Raw genomic sequence first — 16,654 nt, 5'->3', positions numbered from 1 at the left:
CGGTGAAGCCCCAGCCTACATGTCGGATTTAATAGACTTACCACCAAGAAACGCCAAAAGATCATCCAGAACTTTCCTCAACCTCCACTTCCCTAATTGCAAAGGCTTGAAATACAAAACACTGCACGCGTCAACCTTTTCCTACATGAGCACGCAGTACTGGAATTCATTGCCACGCAACCTGAAAACGATTCAAGAGCAAAAAACCTTCCGCAAACTACTGAAGACCCACCTCTTTGAGGAAATTTACGGAAAGAACCATAACACATAAAACCGCACTCACTGTCCAACGATGCATCACTACAGCCACTCTGAATTCCCTTCCCCTACCTCACCTTCTCATCTCCCGCAAACTTACCTCAATCATACCTGTTTCCCGCGGGTTCCCTCCAATGTATCGCCCCACTTAGTTTCCCGTTCTTTCCTTCCAATGTCTCAATGAACTTTTCCATTATTATATTCCTTGTTACAAAACTTGTCTCATAACACTTCATAATGTAATCCATAACTGAGCTGTAACAAAATGTACTTCCAGTCTTCATAACTTACTGTAAGCCACACTGAACCCGCAAAAAGGTGGGAAAATGTGGGGTACAAATGCAATAAATAAATAAATAAATAAATAAAATTATCTGACGTAAACGGGACTGAGCCATTGTCAGATAAGTGAAAACTTGGATAATATGGAAAACAACGGTAACCCCTTAAAAAATGCATGGAAAATATACTTTATGTATAAAGAACAAGCATATTTAAAATATTGTTAACTAGTAAAAAAAGGCCCGTTTCTGAGACCAATGAAACGGGGGCTAGCAAGGTTTTCATCTATGTTTTTATGTTTGAGAGAGTGTGTGTGAGAGTGACTGTGTGAGAGAGACAGAGTGAATGTGCGAGTGTGTGTGTGTGACATAGTGAGGCTGTCTGTGTGAGAGTGTGTGTGTGAGAAAGAATGAGAGTGTGCGGCAGGGGCACCCCCTGTCTTCCCTCCCCCTCCCCTCGCAGCTTCAGGGCCGTGGCCCCCCTCCCCCTTTCAGGGTCATGGCCCTCTCTCCCACTGCCTCGTTCAAGCTGCCTCCCTCCCTCCCTCCCTCCCACGTTCTGCCTGGCTGGCTCCCTCCCTCCGACGTTCAGTCTGGCTGCCTGCCTGCCTCCCACGTTCAGGCAGGCTCGCTCCCTCCCTCCCACGTTCATGCTGCTTTCCTCCCTCGCTTCCTCCCAAGTGTCAGTGCTCCGCCCTCGTTGTCATCGCGTTGTGACACGAGGGCGGGGCGATGGTAGTCCTCCCTTTCTTGCTGCTCATTCGCGTTCGCGATCCGTCTGATGTCCCTTTTTTTCGTGTAGGAATGGGTGGGCGATGCTATTCGTTGAGTGTAAGTGCTCCGCCCTCGATGTCATCACGTTGTGACGCAAGGGCGGGGCATACACTCATGGAGGAGCATCGATCTACACCGCCTCATTTTTAGAACGTTGGGAAAAGTGAGGCATCAATAGAACATTGGAGGTGCATTTTATATAGAGAGATTAGCATGCAGTAAGTGTAGTGCATTCAGTCCCAAACACTTTCCACACCCATTCCTCTACCCAGTGGCGTAGGAAGGGGGGGCAGTGGGGTGGTCCGCCCCGGGTGCACGCCACTGGGGGGTGTCAGTGCCTCGCTGGTTCCTTGATCTCTCTGCCCCGGAACAGGTTACTTCCTGTTCCGGGGCAGAGAGAGCAAGGAATTAGCGAGGCGCCGACACCCCCCAGCGGTGTGCACTCGCCGGATTGGCCCTCCCCTCACCGCCTTCCAGGTATGTTCTCGTGGGGGGGGGGGTTGTGCTACGGAGGGGGGAGGGTGCGTCGCACTGCACCCGGGGGGGATGCGTAGCGGCGACCCGCCCGGGTGTCAGCTGCCCTCATGACGCCACTGCCTCTACCCATGGCCCACCCTATTCTGCCTTTCCCAAAAATGGCCTTCATGCATGACTTATCATGTCCTAACTGTAAATATACCACATTGGCTGTTCATATGTTGTGCGTTAGCTGTTGACTCTCGCCAAACTGCCTAATGTACTTTATTAAAATAGCTCCTATATGTTGTTTGATAAGGAACCTTTAAACCAGTCAAGTACTCACCTGAGAGGCCTGTCACTTGATAGCTGTAATAAGAGCCAGTGATCGACCAGATCAAACGCAGAAGATAAGTCGAATTGCAGAATAACAGCTCGATAATCTCTATACCATAGGTTCCTAGTTTGAATTATCAACCTACCTAAGAAAGTTTCAGGGTTAAAGCCCTTTTCAAAACCTAACTGTGCTGGGTAGAGGATATTATGTAATTCTAAATAGTCTGTTAGCTGGTTAGCCACAAGAGCCGAACTCTTTGGTAAACACCACTTTCCGATTCCATCTACATTTTGTTAATTTTTCCAGCTATTTTTTTTTCTGACTATTGCAGTTGAAGCCGTTGCACTATTTTTGTCCCTTTGGATCTTATTTTAAATTTATTTACTTGCTAATAAGACAAGTTTGCTCTTTTTTTTTTACATGTTTTGTTTGTAAAGGTTTTGGGTACGAAGAACCTGAGATTATAATCGTATTTTTCTGTGCACACCTCTTTAGAACTGATTATCCAAGTACTTGCTTCACTTGGACAATGAGTTTTATCTACATTATCTGTTGCACAATACATTAGCACAATTTTTTGCATGTACATCTGGAAACCATTTCTATATAAACATATAAATGTTAAAAAAAAGTTGTTATTAAGAACTGTGGGCACCAGCTACTGAGAAAAGTACAGTTACAAAATACATACAGGCCCTATTGGAGCCATGCTAGCCAGCACATTCCTCTATTACAGACCCTTTTACTAAGGTGTGCTTAAAAGTGGCCTGCACTGGTGTAGGTGTGTGTTTTGGACATGCACAGGTCCATTTCCTCAGCACACCTGGAAGAAAGGCATTTTTTGTGTGCCAGAAAACGGATGTGCGGCAAAATTAAAACCGGCACGCGTCCATTTTCAGGCTGAGAACTTACCGCCACCCATTGACTTAGTGGTAAGGTTCCAATGCGCTAACCAGGCGATAAGCGGCCAGCGCTCGTAAACTGTCGATTACCGTCGGATAAGAGTCACGCAGTAGAAAATAGAAAATGTTTTCTACCGCGTGTTTTGGGCGTGCATCAAAAATGGAATTACCGCCCGGGGCACGGAGTAGCCAGTTGGTAGTGCCAATTTGACATGCATTGGACGCGTGTAGGCGCCTAAGCGCCTTTGTAAAAGGGCCCCATACAGAGGGGATTTGCGTGGAAAGAAAGGCAGAAGTGGTCTATTGTACTGATCAAGTCAGCCTTTTGAGGTGCACCATTCTGTTCTGTCAGGAACCTGCTGGTTGGCAGGGATCGACGACCCACCCACAGTTCTTATCTTTTGTAGTGTGTTAGTCATAATTGCAGCATTAGCTTTGCCAGAACCATTGCTTCCTACCGATTACTTTCAAGAAAATCACAAAACCTTGGCACAAATGATTTGCAAGGGATATTATCCTGCCATATATTTAATTACAAAAGAAACTTGTGACTGCATTAAAACTTTTGATTTTTTTCAAGACTTTTTTGGGGGGAGTCTCTCTGGTACATCCATATATAAATAAACATACCCAAATCAAACTAATGTGAAACAGTCACAGTTTCATCTTGAAATGAATTTAGTGGTATTCTGATTTCAACATTTGTTCCAAGTTTAACACTGTCTGCAGTGTCTTATTCTAGCTCTGCTTTACCCATTCTGCAAGCAAACATCGCATGACATGATCAATAGAAAAAAAAATGTTCAAACAAGAAATAATTTCTTCAATTTTTATTTTCAAAAGAGATGAACAATCCTATATTGCCTCTAAGCCTCATCAGACTTTTATGACTAATCACAGTGCTGCATGCATTGAAAGGCATTTTCTAACTTATGTTGTATTTCATTATTTGCTGTCATTGGTTTTACACTAGAGTAAGGTAAGAGCTATTAATTAATAATTGTGTTGCTTACTAATGAAGTTAAGATAATTTTAATCATATTCATACAGTGTAACATTGCTACTTGTTAAAATAGGTAAAGGAGAGAATAGTATGCTTGATGTCTGTAACTATAAAAATATATTTAGCTTGCTTACAGGTTTTTGTAAGAGTATTTTTACTGCAGTGTATAATGTTCACAGAATCCAGGTAGAACTATCAGAGGTGAATTCAGTACATGTAATGCATCTTGCACATCTGGCCAGTGCTGTCCCAATGGACACCCTTTGGGTTTAATTAATCCAAATTCATAACTTGAAAAAGTTAGTGGCAGAAAGTCCTTCAGAAGGGTAGATACTATGCTGTGACAAAATTTGCAGTTTTGCACATTAAAATTCACCATGCCACTCACTAACTTACAATACTGGACAACCACACAAATCACTAACTTACCCTATTCCAGAACTATAGATTAGTTTTTCGTTGCTACGTTTGGGAATATCGCATGTTGCTATCTGCAGCAACACGAAGATAGTGAATCCCAAGTCGGACTCACTATCCTTCAAAGGGGCTAGTCACGTTATGAAACAACCACCACTCAATCCTCAGTCAACCTCTTCAACCCTGGATCAAAATCCCCTAACTTCAGATCAAAACCCCAACCCTCCCCCCCCCCCAAGAAAAAAAATCATACCCTCCCATACATCACTCTTCTAGCACCTACCAAGGGCTTCCCTGGTAACTAGTAGGGGGACAGGAGTGCTTGTAGTCTGTTTAGAATATTAGATAGTGTGGATTATAAATAGTAAAATAAAATAAAGGATAAAAATAAAATGGTGTTGAAATCCCCCTAGAGGTAGTCTCATGGTACTACCATTAGGGGCCAAGCTGACAAGTATCATGTACTATTTGCAATGTACACAGGCACTAGCAGCTTTTGTACATGGCACCAACATATGAGTTGTTTCTCTTTTGAAAATTAACCACTGCAAACTGCATGTGCTGAAAGTGGTCATGTATTGTGCAGATGCTAGTTTAAGGGGAGCAAAATACGAAGTATGTATGTGCATTTTGTCCCCCAACCTAAACACACCCCAGATGATATCTCATTTCAGCCTGGGTAAAAGTATGCTTGTTGAGGAAGTTCTTGTATAGTTTTAATTGGTCCGAGAAGGACAATTTTGAACCAAAACAGTTGCATGGGTAATTGATCATTTACCATATAGCAGTGAAATTTTCCTCTTATTGACGGCAAACAAAAAATAATTACATCTGTATTTAATTAAAATTAGGGCCCAGAAACTGGTAGCTCAAAATATCAGATAAACATCTTTCACTTGGGTTTTCAAGGTAGACCTACACTTAAATGTCCATAATGCATGGACATCTTCATTACAAGATTTCTGAACTTCCATGTCTCTTTTTTGGTATTCAAAGTCACTCTCCTGACATCTCCAACATTTAAAACTGGGCAAAGAATGCACACTGAGGATGGTCTCACCATGATGTCAGCTTGACTTAAAGGGAAAAGCCACTTGCCTAGACTTCAGGCACTGCCTCATTTAAATATGCCATAGACCATCTCAATAAAAAAGCCATAAAAATTATACCCTTTCATTGCTGATGGAAAAAGCATCGATGTATTTAGAAGGAGTTTGAAGAGAATGTTATATAGGAGTTATGGAAGGTTCACGTGTGAGCACAAATTTAAAAAAAAAGAGAGAGAAAATTAAAACAGTAATTTCAAAAACATTTCTGCAGACAGTGCTTTACACAAAGAAACATTTATAAAACTGCACTCCTAATATGCACATAAAGATATGCACTAGGGCTTGTATGTTTATCTGTACTGAGCAGAAGAGTTCCCCGAGGTAGGACTGGAGTTTGCATTAACTCACTTACTTCTGAAACTTCAAGCATATCCTAGAAAACTATAAAACAGTGTGTGCTAAAGATCAGGTGTAAATGTACATGAATTAATTCCCTGGTGTAATTACCCTTAAAGGGGTAATTAGTAAAGCATTGGGCCAGGCATTAAGCATGCTTTACTCTTGGAAAACGGCTGTTATATATAATTGCATGACTGTACAAAAGCATAAAAGTAGGCACACTGAAAAACTGCACCAATTTTTATGTGATCTGCACATAGGCATTCCCGAAAGTGAGTTTACTTTAATCAGGGGCAAAGTTGCAGTGCACACATATATTTTATAAAACATGTGTATATACACATAGAACACACACATTTTTACCTTTTTCTAAGCAGGCGTACATTTATGTATGAGAATTTGTTCACTACTAGGGGGTCACTTTAGGAGTCTGTTTTACAAAGACACTTAAATAAGGTCTTGCCTGATAATTTTCTTTCCATTAGTCCTTCCCACTATTCCAGAAACTGTTGAATAGTTGTGTCCATCAATCAGCAGGTGGAGATAGAGAACTGAAAACTGAGCTGAGACATATCTCTCTTGGGCCTAGAGGCACAAAACCCAATGAGCCAGCAACGTAGTTTTTACACTGGTTCTAGCCGGTTTAGCGAACACGGCGTACAGCCAGACATGCACAAAAGGGTTCTGCAAGCTCTTTTCCTGTAACGGTAGCAGCTAACGAAAATTGTATGCAAAGGTATCATATAATAAGCTAATTACTATACAAATATGAATGCAAAACAATGCACAGCCTCTACCTTTACTGTGGAAAATTTAACATGAGATGTGGAGCTGTCGGTTCTGACAGTTTTTCATAGCAAGTACTCCAGAGTCGCCTCCTCTGCCACTCCTGCAGAGGAGAAGGACCCATGGGGATAAACAAGACATGCTGGAGCAACCCTGCTGGCACCCACCCTTTACCAGTTAAGAAAAAAACCCACCCTTTCAAACAAACCTGGCTGCAGGCTCTGCAGTGGGCTGGGCAGGGGAAGAGTACAAGCTCCTGCTTTAAAGGGCCAGCATCAGCACTTAAACGTTGCCCCAGTTTTCAGCACTTTAGCACTAAAAGCTGCTCACACCAGTATTTGGGATCTGCAACCCTCCCTCCCCCCCCCCCCCCCCCCACACCCCTTCCAACTTCTGCAGGCAGGAGAATGGAAGGCACCCCAATAGTGCAGGCTCCCAGAATCAGCAATATAACCAAGGCAGTTTGGGGAAAAAAAAGAGCTACGCTGGCTTTCATACACGCGGCTTGTCTGCATGTATGAAAGCAGTCTGTAGTATGCACAGAGAAGCCATGCTTAATGATTGGCTGCTCTGCACATGCTCAGCTCACCAACTGGGTTCATCCCCTATCGTGTGCAAATTAGCTGATCGAAAAAGCAGTGACCAGCTCATTTGCATGCGATTCGCTTTGTGAATCCATCTGTATTTCCAAATCGGTAATTTTTACCGAAGTGGAAATACAGAGTGATTCTTTACTGGGACCTTTGTGCATCTGGGTCTTGGTATCCAGTCCAGCTCCTCAGTACTTACTTAGACAAGCAATAGGGAGAAACTCAGAATAAATACAACAATCTTAAACAGTGGTTAGTGCAGTGGCCTGAGAACTAGGGGAACCGGGTTCAATTCCCACTGCATCTCCTTGTGACTCTAGACAAGTCACTTAACCCTCCATTGCCCCAAGTACAAAATAAGTGCTTGTATATAATATGTAAACCACTTTGATTGTAACCAAAGGCGATATATCAAATTCCATCCCCTAACCTAAAACTAACCACATGTATGGACCTTTCTCATCTCTGGACAACCTGTAGAGAACAAGAGATATGCAGGAAGCACTGTGCAAGTTGACAGTCATTATTTGACCCATTACTCCGCATCAACTAAACATCTCAGAAACCTCAAGCGGGTCTCTGGAATAGTGGGAAGGACTTATAGAAAGAAAATATCAGGTAAGACCTAAATTTCTTTGTCCATTACGTAGCTTCCCACTATTCCAGAACCTGTGGGATGTTCCAAAGCAATCCTTAGAGTGGGTAGAATCCTAGCATTGCCAATCTAAGGACTGAAGCCCCAAAACTGGCTTCCAAGTGCACTGCATCATTCACCTTGTAGTGCTTGGCAAAGGTATGCAGCGTCAACCACGTCGCCACCTTGTTAATATCCACTGGAGAAAGTAAGGTAGTCTCTGCCCAGGATGTTGCTGTACACCTCATAGATTAAGTCTACAAAGCCTGAGGAGCCTGCTTCCCTGCAAGCAAATAAGCTGACACGATAGTCTCCTTCAGCCATCTAGCAATTGTGGACTTGGAAGCCATGAGGCCAAGCCTCTGTTTACCAAAAACAGCGGCAGAGGGCAGGAAAGAGTGGGAATCTTTCCTGCCCCACTAGACCACCAGGATGTACTGAGGTATGTTCAGGGAGGGAATCCAGGGCTGGAGGGGGCATGGGTGGGAAGGAGCAAGGAGACTGTAAAAAGGGAGGGAGGGAGCTGGAAAAAAATTTGGTAAAGGGGACATACATGGAGAGGGAAGAAGGGGAAATAGAGCACATAGGATAGAAGAAAATGGAGAGGAAAGGGGGACATGCTGCACATGGATGGGAGGTAAAGGAAAGGGAGACATGTTGCTTACTGATGTTTGCTTTTTTTGAAAATGTGCATTTTTAAAAAAATGTTTATTTAGCAGAGTATGGAAGAAAATGCATTTGTTACTTTTAGCAGTATTTATAGAAACTGGCTTTCGGGGGGGGGGGTCAAGATGACTGTGCAGCAAGGTGTGATGCAGTGCGGTGGGTGCAGCGGGGACGGGGTAGGTGTGGGAATAGAGATTACTTGAGACGGGGACAGGTTAGATTCTTAAGGGGATGGGCAGGGACAGGTTAGATTTCTGTCCCCATGCAACTCTCTATTAAGGATCCACTCTGGATATGGCATACAAAAGCGAGGTTGCAAGGTGCTCGTTCCCCACAAGAATTGAATGATACCCAGGTGAGCCGCAAGAGATGTCTTCTGTAGTTGGCCCCTAAAACAGGCCAAAGACGCAACCTGAACCCCAATGCCAATACTTTCTGAAGACCTGCCTGGAGAAATACTAGGAAGTGTGCAATCTTAGCAGAGGAAAGAGAAAATCTGCACTCAGCCCTTGAACATCCGCCACATCCTTGCATACATCATGGATGTAGTATGTTTCCAAGCCTGAAGCATGGTAGGAATGACCAAATCAGAATAACATTTTCATCTCAACCATCAATAGCCATGCCATATGACCAAAGGAGCACGAATTCTTCTCACTTCAGTAGGCCTTGTGTACCTGTGGAAGACAGAGAGAATCCCCCCATCCAGCAGTCATCAGGTCTACATACCACAGCTTCCATAGCTACAAGAATTATTTGACCCTGGAGCAATGCAATCCTTTTCAACAACAACCTACCATGGGGCCAAGGAGGAAAGACATACAGTAGATGTGTCTCTGGGCAGTGCTTTAGTAGGGCATCGATCCTCATCAAGCACGGTTCTTTCCAACGGCTGAAGAATTTGGACACTTTAACAAAGCATTCCTTTTTCTTTGTCATCAGGTCCAGAACCAGACAACCTCCATCTGTCCACTATCAGCTGAAACCCCTGGCTGGATAGTTCCCATTCCCCTAGATCCCAGGAGTGCACACAGAGAAAGTCTGTATCCACATTCAAGGACCTCGGGGATGTCAGCTGCCAATAAGCAGAGATTTTTCTCCACCCAATTCATGAGGGAGGCCCCTCCACCACCATCGGATAACTGCAAGTCCCACTTTGCTTTTTGATATAACTCACCACCATTACATTGTTGGAGGAAACTCAGACTGGGGTCCCCGCCAGAAAGGGAGCAAAATCTCATAAGGCTTTCTGCACTGCCCTGAGCTCCAAGTGATTTATTGACTACTGAGACTTCTGTTCTGTTCAGGTGCCTTATGCCAGATGGAACTTGTAGTGAGCTCCCCAACCCAACTTGCTGGTGTCCGTTGTCACCACCTCTCATTGTGTTATCAGAAAAGGAGCTCCAACGGTCAAATTCCTGGGTGACAACCACCACTGCATACTCCATCTACCAACCAGCGTCCAAGGAAGATGAAGGTCATATTTCTATGACATCGGAGACTAGTGGCTAAGAAGATTTTCTTGTAAAATGGTGGCTGTGCTCTGTGCATGATCAGACAGAGACTGCACCTCACTGCCAGTCAGCCCCGACAAATTACCCTTCATTCCCGTGCTCTCCTGCATCAAACTATGCACTGGCCCTGCCGGAGAGCCCGAAGACCCCAACTGCGCCAAATCCAAAGATGTGCTGCCTCCATTTCCTCTGCATCCCGCAGGATTCCCAGCTTCCACGCACTGCAACGGCCTGATACCAGCCGGAGGGTCCCATAGCGGGAGCACCACTTAACTGCCTCCGCAAGAGTCACCATTCACCCTGACTGTACAAGCGCAGCACAATGTGTCCCAAGCAGTGAGTCAGAATCCCTCCCCTGCACCAAGTAGAATTTGCAGCCCTTCAAGTCAAACTTCAGTTGGACTTACTAATGCCAGCTGCTCCCCACAAGCTCACAGTCTCTACAAGTCTTGCCACATATGAGAGAGGCTCAGGACTGATATTCTATCCCATGGTGTTTCAAGGTGCTGTGTAGACCACAAGCAGCCACATTGGTTCCTTGTCTCCCAGCTGGATTAACAGGCATGCTGATTCAGACAGGTGGGCGATGGAGACTGTGCAGTTTGATTGTCTCTCAGATCAGGACTTTTACCCCTCCGCCAAATATGGAATGCTGATTATGCAGTCAGGATATTTGATACTAGTTCTGGTGTATATTGCTGGTTTACAAAATTTTTATGCACTTCTAGGTGATGGTCAATGTCAGTTTTTATGTAAGCCCATAGATATTTAACCCCCCTCACCCAATATTCAGTGCTATTTAACAGGTCAGGAATGGCCACTGATCGGTTAAATAGCATTTCCTTGCTTAACTGCAAATGTTCAGCGGGAGATAACCAGTTATCTTCTGCTGAATATTGCCGGTTAGCACCTAGCACACAACTGGCTATGTCCTGTGACTTATCCGGTTAGGTGCCAATATTCAGTGCCTAACAGGATATGTTTAGCGGTCAAATAGAGCTGTATAAATAGCTGTCCTATCTTTGACCGCTAAAAAGTTAAACAATTAGCGCTAAATATCGGCATAACCGGTTAACTTTTTAGCGTTTAAAAAAACCCCTGGATATTCAATGCCAGTCGCTGGAAACAACCCAACATTGAAGATCCAAGTTTAACCCATTAGTGCCCAATATTCCCATATGTGGGAACAAATATGGGAACATTAGGCACTAATGGGTTAATGCCGGTGTCAGTCAGCAAAATCGTTGCACGCCGTCAGCTGAATATCAAGGGGTTAGTTTTTAATTGTGTATGTATTGTTATCTGCCTAGCATTGTGGGGAGGTGGACTTCAAATTCTATAAATAAATTAGCAGACACATGTGAAGGGTAATTTTATAACGGGGCACCTGGTTTAAGAGTGCAATTAAGCCCCTACATGTCTTTATAAATACTACTATAAGCAGCAAAAATTGCACCTATAGACATTTACACCTGCTTTTGAGCAGTAGAAATGTTCATGCTTAGATTATTCACGTAGACATGTACATTAGAGTATTTAATCATGCAAGTACATACTGTTACATTGTTTGGTATTTTACACATATAAGTGGCCACATACATGTGAAAATAATTTTACCTAATTACCTCCATATTGTGGAATACACAGTGTGCACACTTTGTCCAGATTTAGGCAAAAAGTCACTAATTTGGCCCAGAGTGAAGCCAGGTTTTTAGACTAAACATTTACTCGGTAACTATCCTACTTGACTAATGGGCACCATTATAGCACATTTCTAGTCTGTGGAAGGATGTACATAATAGGAGAGGATACCGATACCCCTAACATCATTTTGTAGACATACTCAATAGTTCCCACACAACACTATATACAATGTGGCAGAAAGATGCAGAAATATTTCCCAGTTCCCATCATGATGTGTGCCACAGGTCTGACTATACATATTTCATCCTATGAAATCCAGGACGTTCTCTTTTGCACAGTTGTAAGTATTACATTGAGCATTAGCAGTAAACTTCAGAGATTTAGATCATACTGCACATACCCTGACTGAGGGGGTTGGAACAAGACACATGGGCCCTGGCCTAACTACATTTTTCATTCCTAGAGCAGATGGAGTTTGCTCCTTCACTCTCCGTTGCTCTGTTCATGCTCAGCCATATGAAATACAAGATGTGCCTGTCTTTGCATGCGGACTATGCTTGAGTGACGAGGAGCAAAGAAGTAAGCTCCTGCTGCTATACACAGAAGTCAAGAGTATCAGCAGGGGGTAGATGGAAGGAGACAGATGCTGGGGCTTGGAGAAGGGGGCTCAAGCTGGAATATAGTTGGGGTGGGAGGAGTGGATGATGAAAGATGGTAGGGATGGGGGTTGGAAGATGGTAGGATTGGGGTTGGAAGAAGGGGCTGATACTGGAAGTTGCAGAGGAAATGATAAGTGGGAAGAGGACCGATACAGTGGGGAAGGAGGAGAGGGGCACAGGAATGGATTCTGAGGTGAGGAAAAGCAGAGTAAATGAATATTGGAGGACATAGGGGGATGGTTGCTAGGGAAAGGGAGGAGGAGGTGGTATGAGGACAGAAGTAGAAGGAATGGATGCTGGGAATTAGGGTGTGGTAGAGGCAATGGATGCTGGAAAAGAGGTAGAGATAGGAGAGCAGGTATTGGTGACGTAGGGATGCATGAGGCAGAGACTGAGGCATTGAATGGGAGGTTAGAAGACAGACTCAGGTCCATCCACATCCTCTGTCTAGGCTTGGATGGGAATGAGAGAGCAAAGACTTGGGGACTAAGTGGGGGTGGGGGGACAATGGCAACTAAGAAATTGATTCAGGATTAGGACAGTAGGGCCTAGGTGATTGAGTGAAGGACATGAGTAGGATGTAGTAAGATGGAGAGTGTGCCACATCTCATGAATTCAGGTTTCTTAGGGTTTCCATTTCATGTTTTGACTAGAGGCCAATCGAATTTCGGTTTCAGTACCAAAACCAGTCTAAAATCCATATTGTCTTATTTTTAATTTTGGCTGAAACCAAAACTTTGCCCTTTGTTCCTCTCCCCAGAAGAACCATGTCTGTCCCTCCATCTTTCCCTCCCTGAATAAGAGCTGTCCCTCCCTCCCACCCTGTGACCAGAGCCCTTCTAGATCCACCTGTGAGCCCCCTCAGCCTGCATTTAACCCTGGTGGTCTAGTGACCTAACCAGGACAGGAATGATCCACAGTTGCTCCTTCCCTTGTCTCTGCTATCAAAATGGCTGCTGCTAAAGGTCTTGGCAACCATTTTAACAGTGTAGATAGCAGGGGTTACCATACATCTGGTTTTACCCGGACATGTCCTCTTTTTGAGAACCTGAGCAGGTTTTGCAGACGAATGGGCAGGCAGGACGGCAAATGGGCAGGCGGACCTCAGGGTGTCCTATCCTCCCCAACCTTCACCTTATTGTAGTGCCCTGGTGGTCTAGTGGCGTCTTCACGGCAGGAAAGAGCCTCCTCTTTCCTGCCTGGTGTGGCTGCAGCATGTCTTGCTCCTGGTGCTGCTTCAAAATGGGAACTTAGGAGTGAGTTTCATTACGGTCAAAGTATGTGCAAAATTAGCCTATTTGGAGACACTGCCCTGAGAGAACTAAACGATGCAACCACCTTAATGGAATAGTGTGTACTATTGTCTATCTTCTACGACTATAACAATTGGTTTCATTGTGCAAAGAACTCAAAATATCTGAAAAATTTCTGTCTGTATCAGCCCACAGAAGAAAAGGAAATCCATATTAAACAGTGATCAAATGAAGTAGTAAACTGAATCTCCAGACAAAAATACTGGTATAGGTTAATAATGCAATTTTGGTGCAGATGAGTAGAGTTGCCAATTAGTTACAATAAACCTGCCATGTCTCCAGCATTGGGATGGAATCTCCCGCTCTCTCACATAAAATTGGGGAACTTCCCCCCCCCAATGTAAGAAAATGGCAGGAGGCAGCAGGATGTGTTGGCCCACGAGACTCGAAGCTGTTCACATATAAATACAGAACAAATTCAGCAGTGGCTGCTGCAGTGCAGAGAAGCAAGCAGAAGATGGGGAGTTGATGGGGGACAGGAAAACAACCAGTGGGTGTGGGGGAGAGGAGGCAAGGGGAAAATGACACGGGGGGGGGGGGGGAGGTGTAATCAAGCAGCATGGGATAATTGATGTGATGGGGAAAGAAAACAAGAAAGGAGAAGACGCTAGAAGGTTGGTAGCAAGCAGCATGTAGGAGCTGATGTAGGTAGGGAAGCAAGAAGCGAGTGGGAACTGATATGAAATTAAGGTGCAAGTGGCAAATGCCAATGCTAGGAAGGAGGGCACCAAGTGGGGATGGGAGAGAGAATGCTGAGGAAGGAGGACTCAATGGGCAGGAGACAGATGCTTGAAAATGAGGAGAAAGAGGCAGGGGTAGATATTCTTATCATGATCATCCCAACAACACCCCATCCTGTATACATAGGTTATTTGAAAACTCATTACCCTCCCTGCTTTTTCATTTGAGTGTGTTTAGCTGTCAGGACCTATTGTTTTGCTAGCTGTTCTTTTGGCACCTTCCAGAGTTGAGTTGCCCAAGTGGCTATAGAAATATAGAAAAACTACATCGATTGCAATTTACATTTCCATCCATGGAGCCCGTGTCCTTAATAGAGTTCACAAACTGTGATTCTTAAAATTATTAATACCTTTTATTGGGCTGACACTGTACCCTACACATTAAGTAGTGCCAGTTTTAGCTTCTCTTGTTTCTTACCCTTAGCTATATACCTTTCACGTTGCTTGAAGTATTCCCTGAGGAAATAACTTTCATCTTCTGTTTCCCTATCTGCATTTTAACAGCACTCGCAAACAAAATTACATGATGAATTTTTCACGGCAAAACGGGCTCAGGCATTTCTACAATAGAAGACGAAGGTCACTCAGACGATACCCATGAAGAAATGAAAAAGAAAACATCTTGTTTTTCCTCCCAACATGTGATCTGTTGCTTTCCATCCTCTTAAGTATTGTGTCCGTTATCGGGACCTTTTTGAAACAGGCTAAAATAATCGGAAGCCTTTGCCAAGACTGAGTGTGCTCCACCTTTTTCGCACTGTGAACTAATGAGAAGTGACTTATTTTCTCCTAGGTAAATGTTTTAATGTTGACGTGTCTGTGGAATTTGTGATCTGTTGTAATATCAGTTGCATTGGCAGTATTGGAAGTAAGCAACACATTAATATCTAACGGGAATAAATGTAAGCGCAAGGACTTTTCAGACTGTTCTACAAAAAGGAAAGCACAGTATTTAACATTCTGTGTCACTTAGGTATCTACATGCACTGTATTTCTTTATGTATATTTTATACCATTAAGTTATCATTGTTTGTCTTTTATGTACTGTTTTACAACCTGACTTGGGCACTGGGTCTGCTTGTTACACTGCTGATTTTTTTTTTTTTTGCTGCTTTACTTTGTGTTCTTTCTGACATTGTGCATAGTGCAAATCACACACTGTCTGTTCGAACAAGTAATTGCAGAAGAGCGTATAACTTTAAATACTTCTCATGGGTATGTTCTCTTGGCTACCATTAGTTTCCATTGTAAATAAGAATGCTTGGCCTCCACCTTTGTTCTAAGCAGCTATAGATAAAGCCCTTAACAAATGCTTCCATTTTCTAATGAAAAGATAAAGCAGGTTTTTGAGATAGGTTTACTTACTGTAAAACTGCCTTTTAGTGTCTGTGATAATGGAGTGATTTGTAAACAGTGAATGTGCTTACTGTTTGTGGTCTATTGTGGGTCATGTTTGTATCTTCTGCTCATGTTGTACTTACACCAGCAACATTACAATGGCCCGATTGCCCCATGTATGGTGAAGAGAGTTAAAAATCCATGCTTCAATAAAGACTATGTCAACACAATATGTGATGTTCTGATCAAAGTTGTTATACTGGGATGTGATATTTCCAAACAATTTGTATATATATAATAAACTTCCTAAGATAAGTGGACGCTGTCCTCAATTTAATAAATGACCAATTCTAAGGAAATGAATAAACAACGAAATGTTGTAAATGTTTCAATTCTTTCTGGTTTTTTTTTCTTCATTTGAAACCTAGATTTGATGTGCTTTATAATGTGGTTTCTGCAAATGTTAAAATAATAAAGAACATGTGAAAACAGTGATGCACCATACATATGTAAATGTCAGTTTTACAATACTGCATTTATACATGAACATGCCACAGGGCACACAGATTCAAAGAAGCATGGGGTGAGCCATAGAAATTAAGGGGCCATTATTCAAAATTATTTAAACAGCCAGTCTCCTGGCTGTGTAAATTGCCTGTCCAGGACTAACCAGGCATTTTCAGCGGTACTTAACCAATAGTGCCACTGAAAATGCCCAGATAGTGCTCAAGCCAAAACCAGCTACTCTGGGGACATTCTAGGGGGTAGAGTTGGCACTTAACCAGTTAAAGTTAACCACCTAAAACTAGTCATCTTTATGTGGTTCTTTATAGCCGAATATTGCACTTAACCAGCTAAAATTTGGCTGGCTCTGTATATCTGAAAATTAAATAC

General features: G+C 43.3%; 1 protein-coding gene across 1 annotated transcript in view; it reads left to right on the top strand.

Moving 5' to 3' along the window:
• RELN (reelin) overlaps window positions 1-15,990 on the top strand; it is a 568,089-nt gene extending 552,099 nt beyond the window's left edge. Inside the window, exon 64 of the mRNA XM_030217170.1 lies at window positions 14,927-15,990. Within this exon, the coding sequence (XP_030073030.1) occupies window positions 14,927-15,023 (97 nt within the window). The 3' untranslated portion in view covers window positions 15,024-15,990. The remainder of the gene's footprint in view (window positions 1-14,926) is intronic.
• Window positions 15,991-16,654: the final 664 nt, after the last annotated feature.

The sequence above is a fragment of the Microcaecilia unicolor genome, chromosome 10 (assembly GCF_901765095.1).
Source record: "Microcaecilia unicolor chromosome 10, aMicUni1.1, whole genome shotgun sequence".
NCBI lineage: Eukaryota > Metazoa > Chordata > Amphibia > Gymnophiona > Siphonopidae > Microcaecilia > Microcaecilia unicolor.
This window is presented reverse-complemented; position numbering and strand designations above follow the sequence as displayed.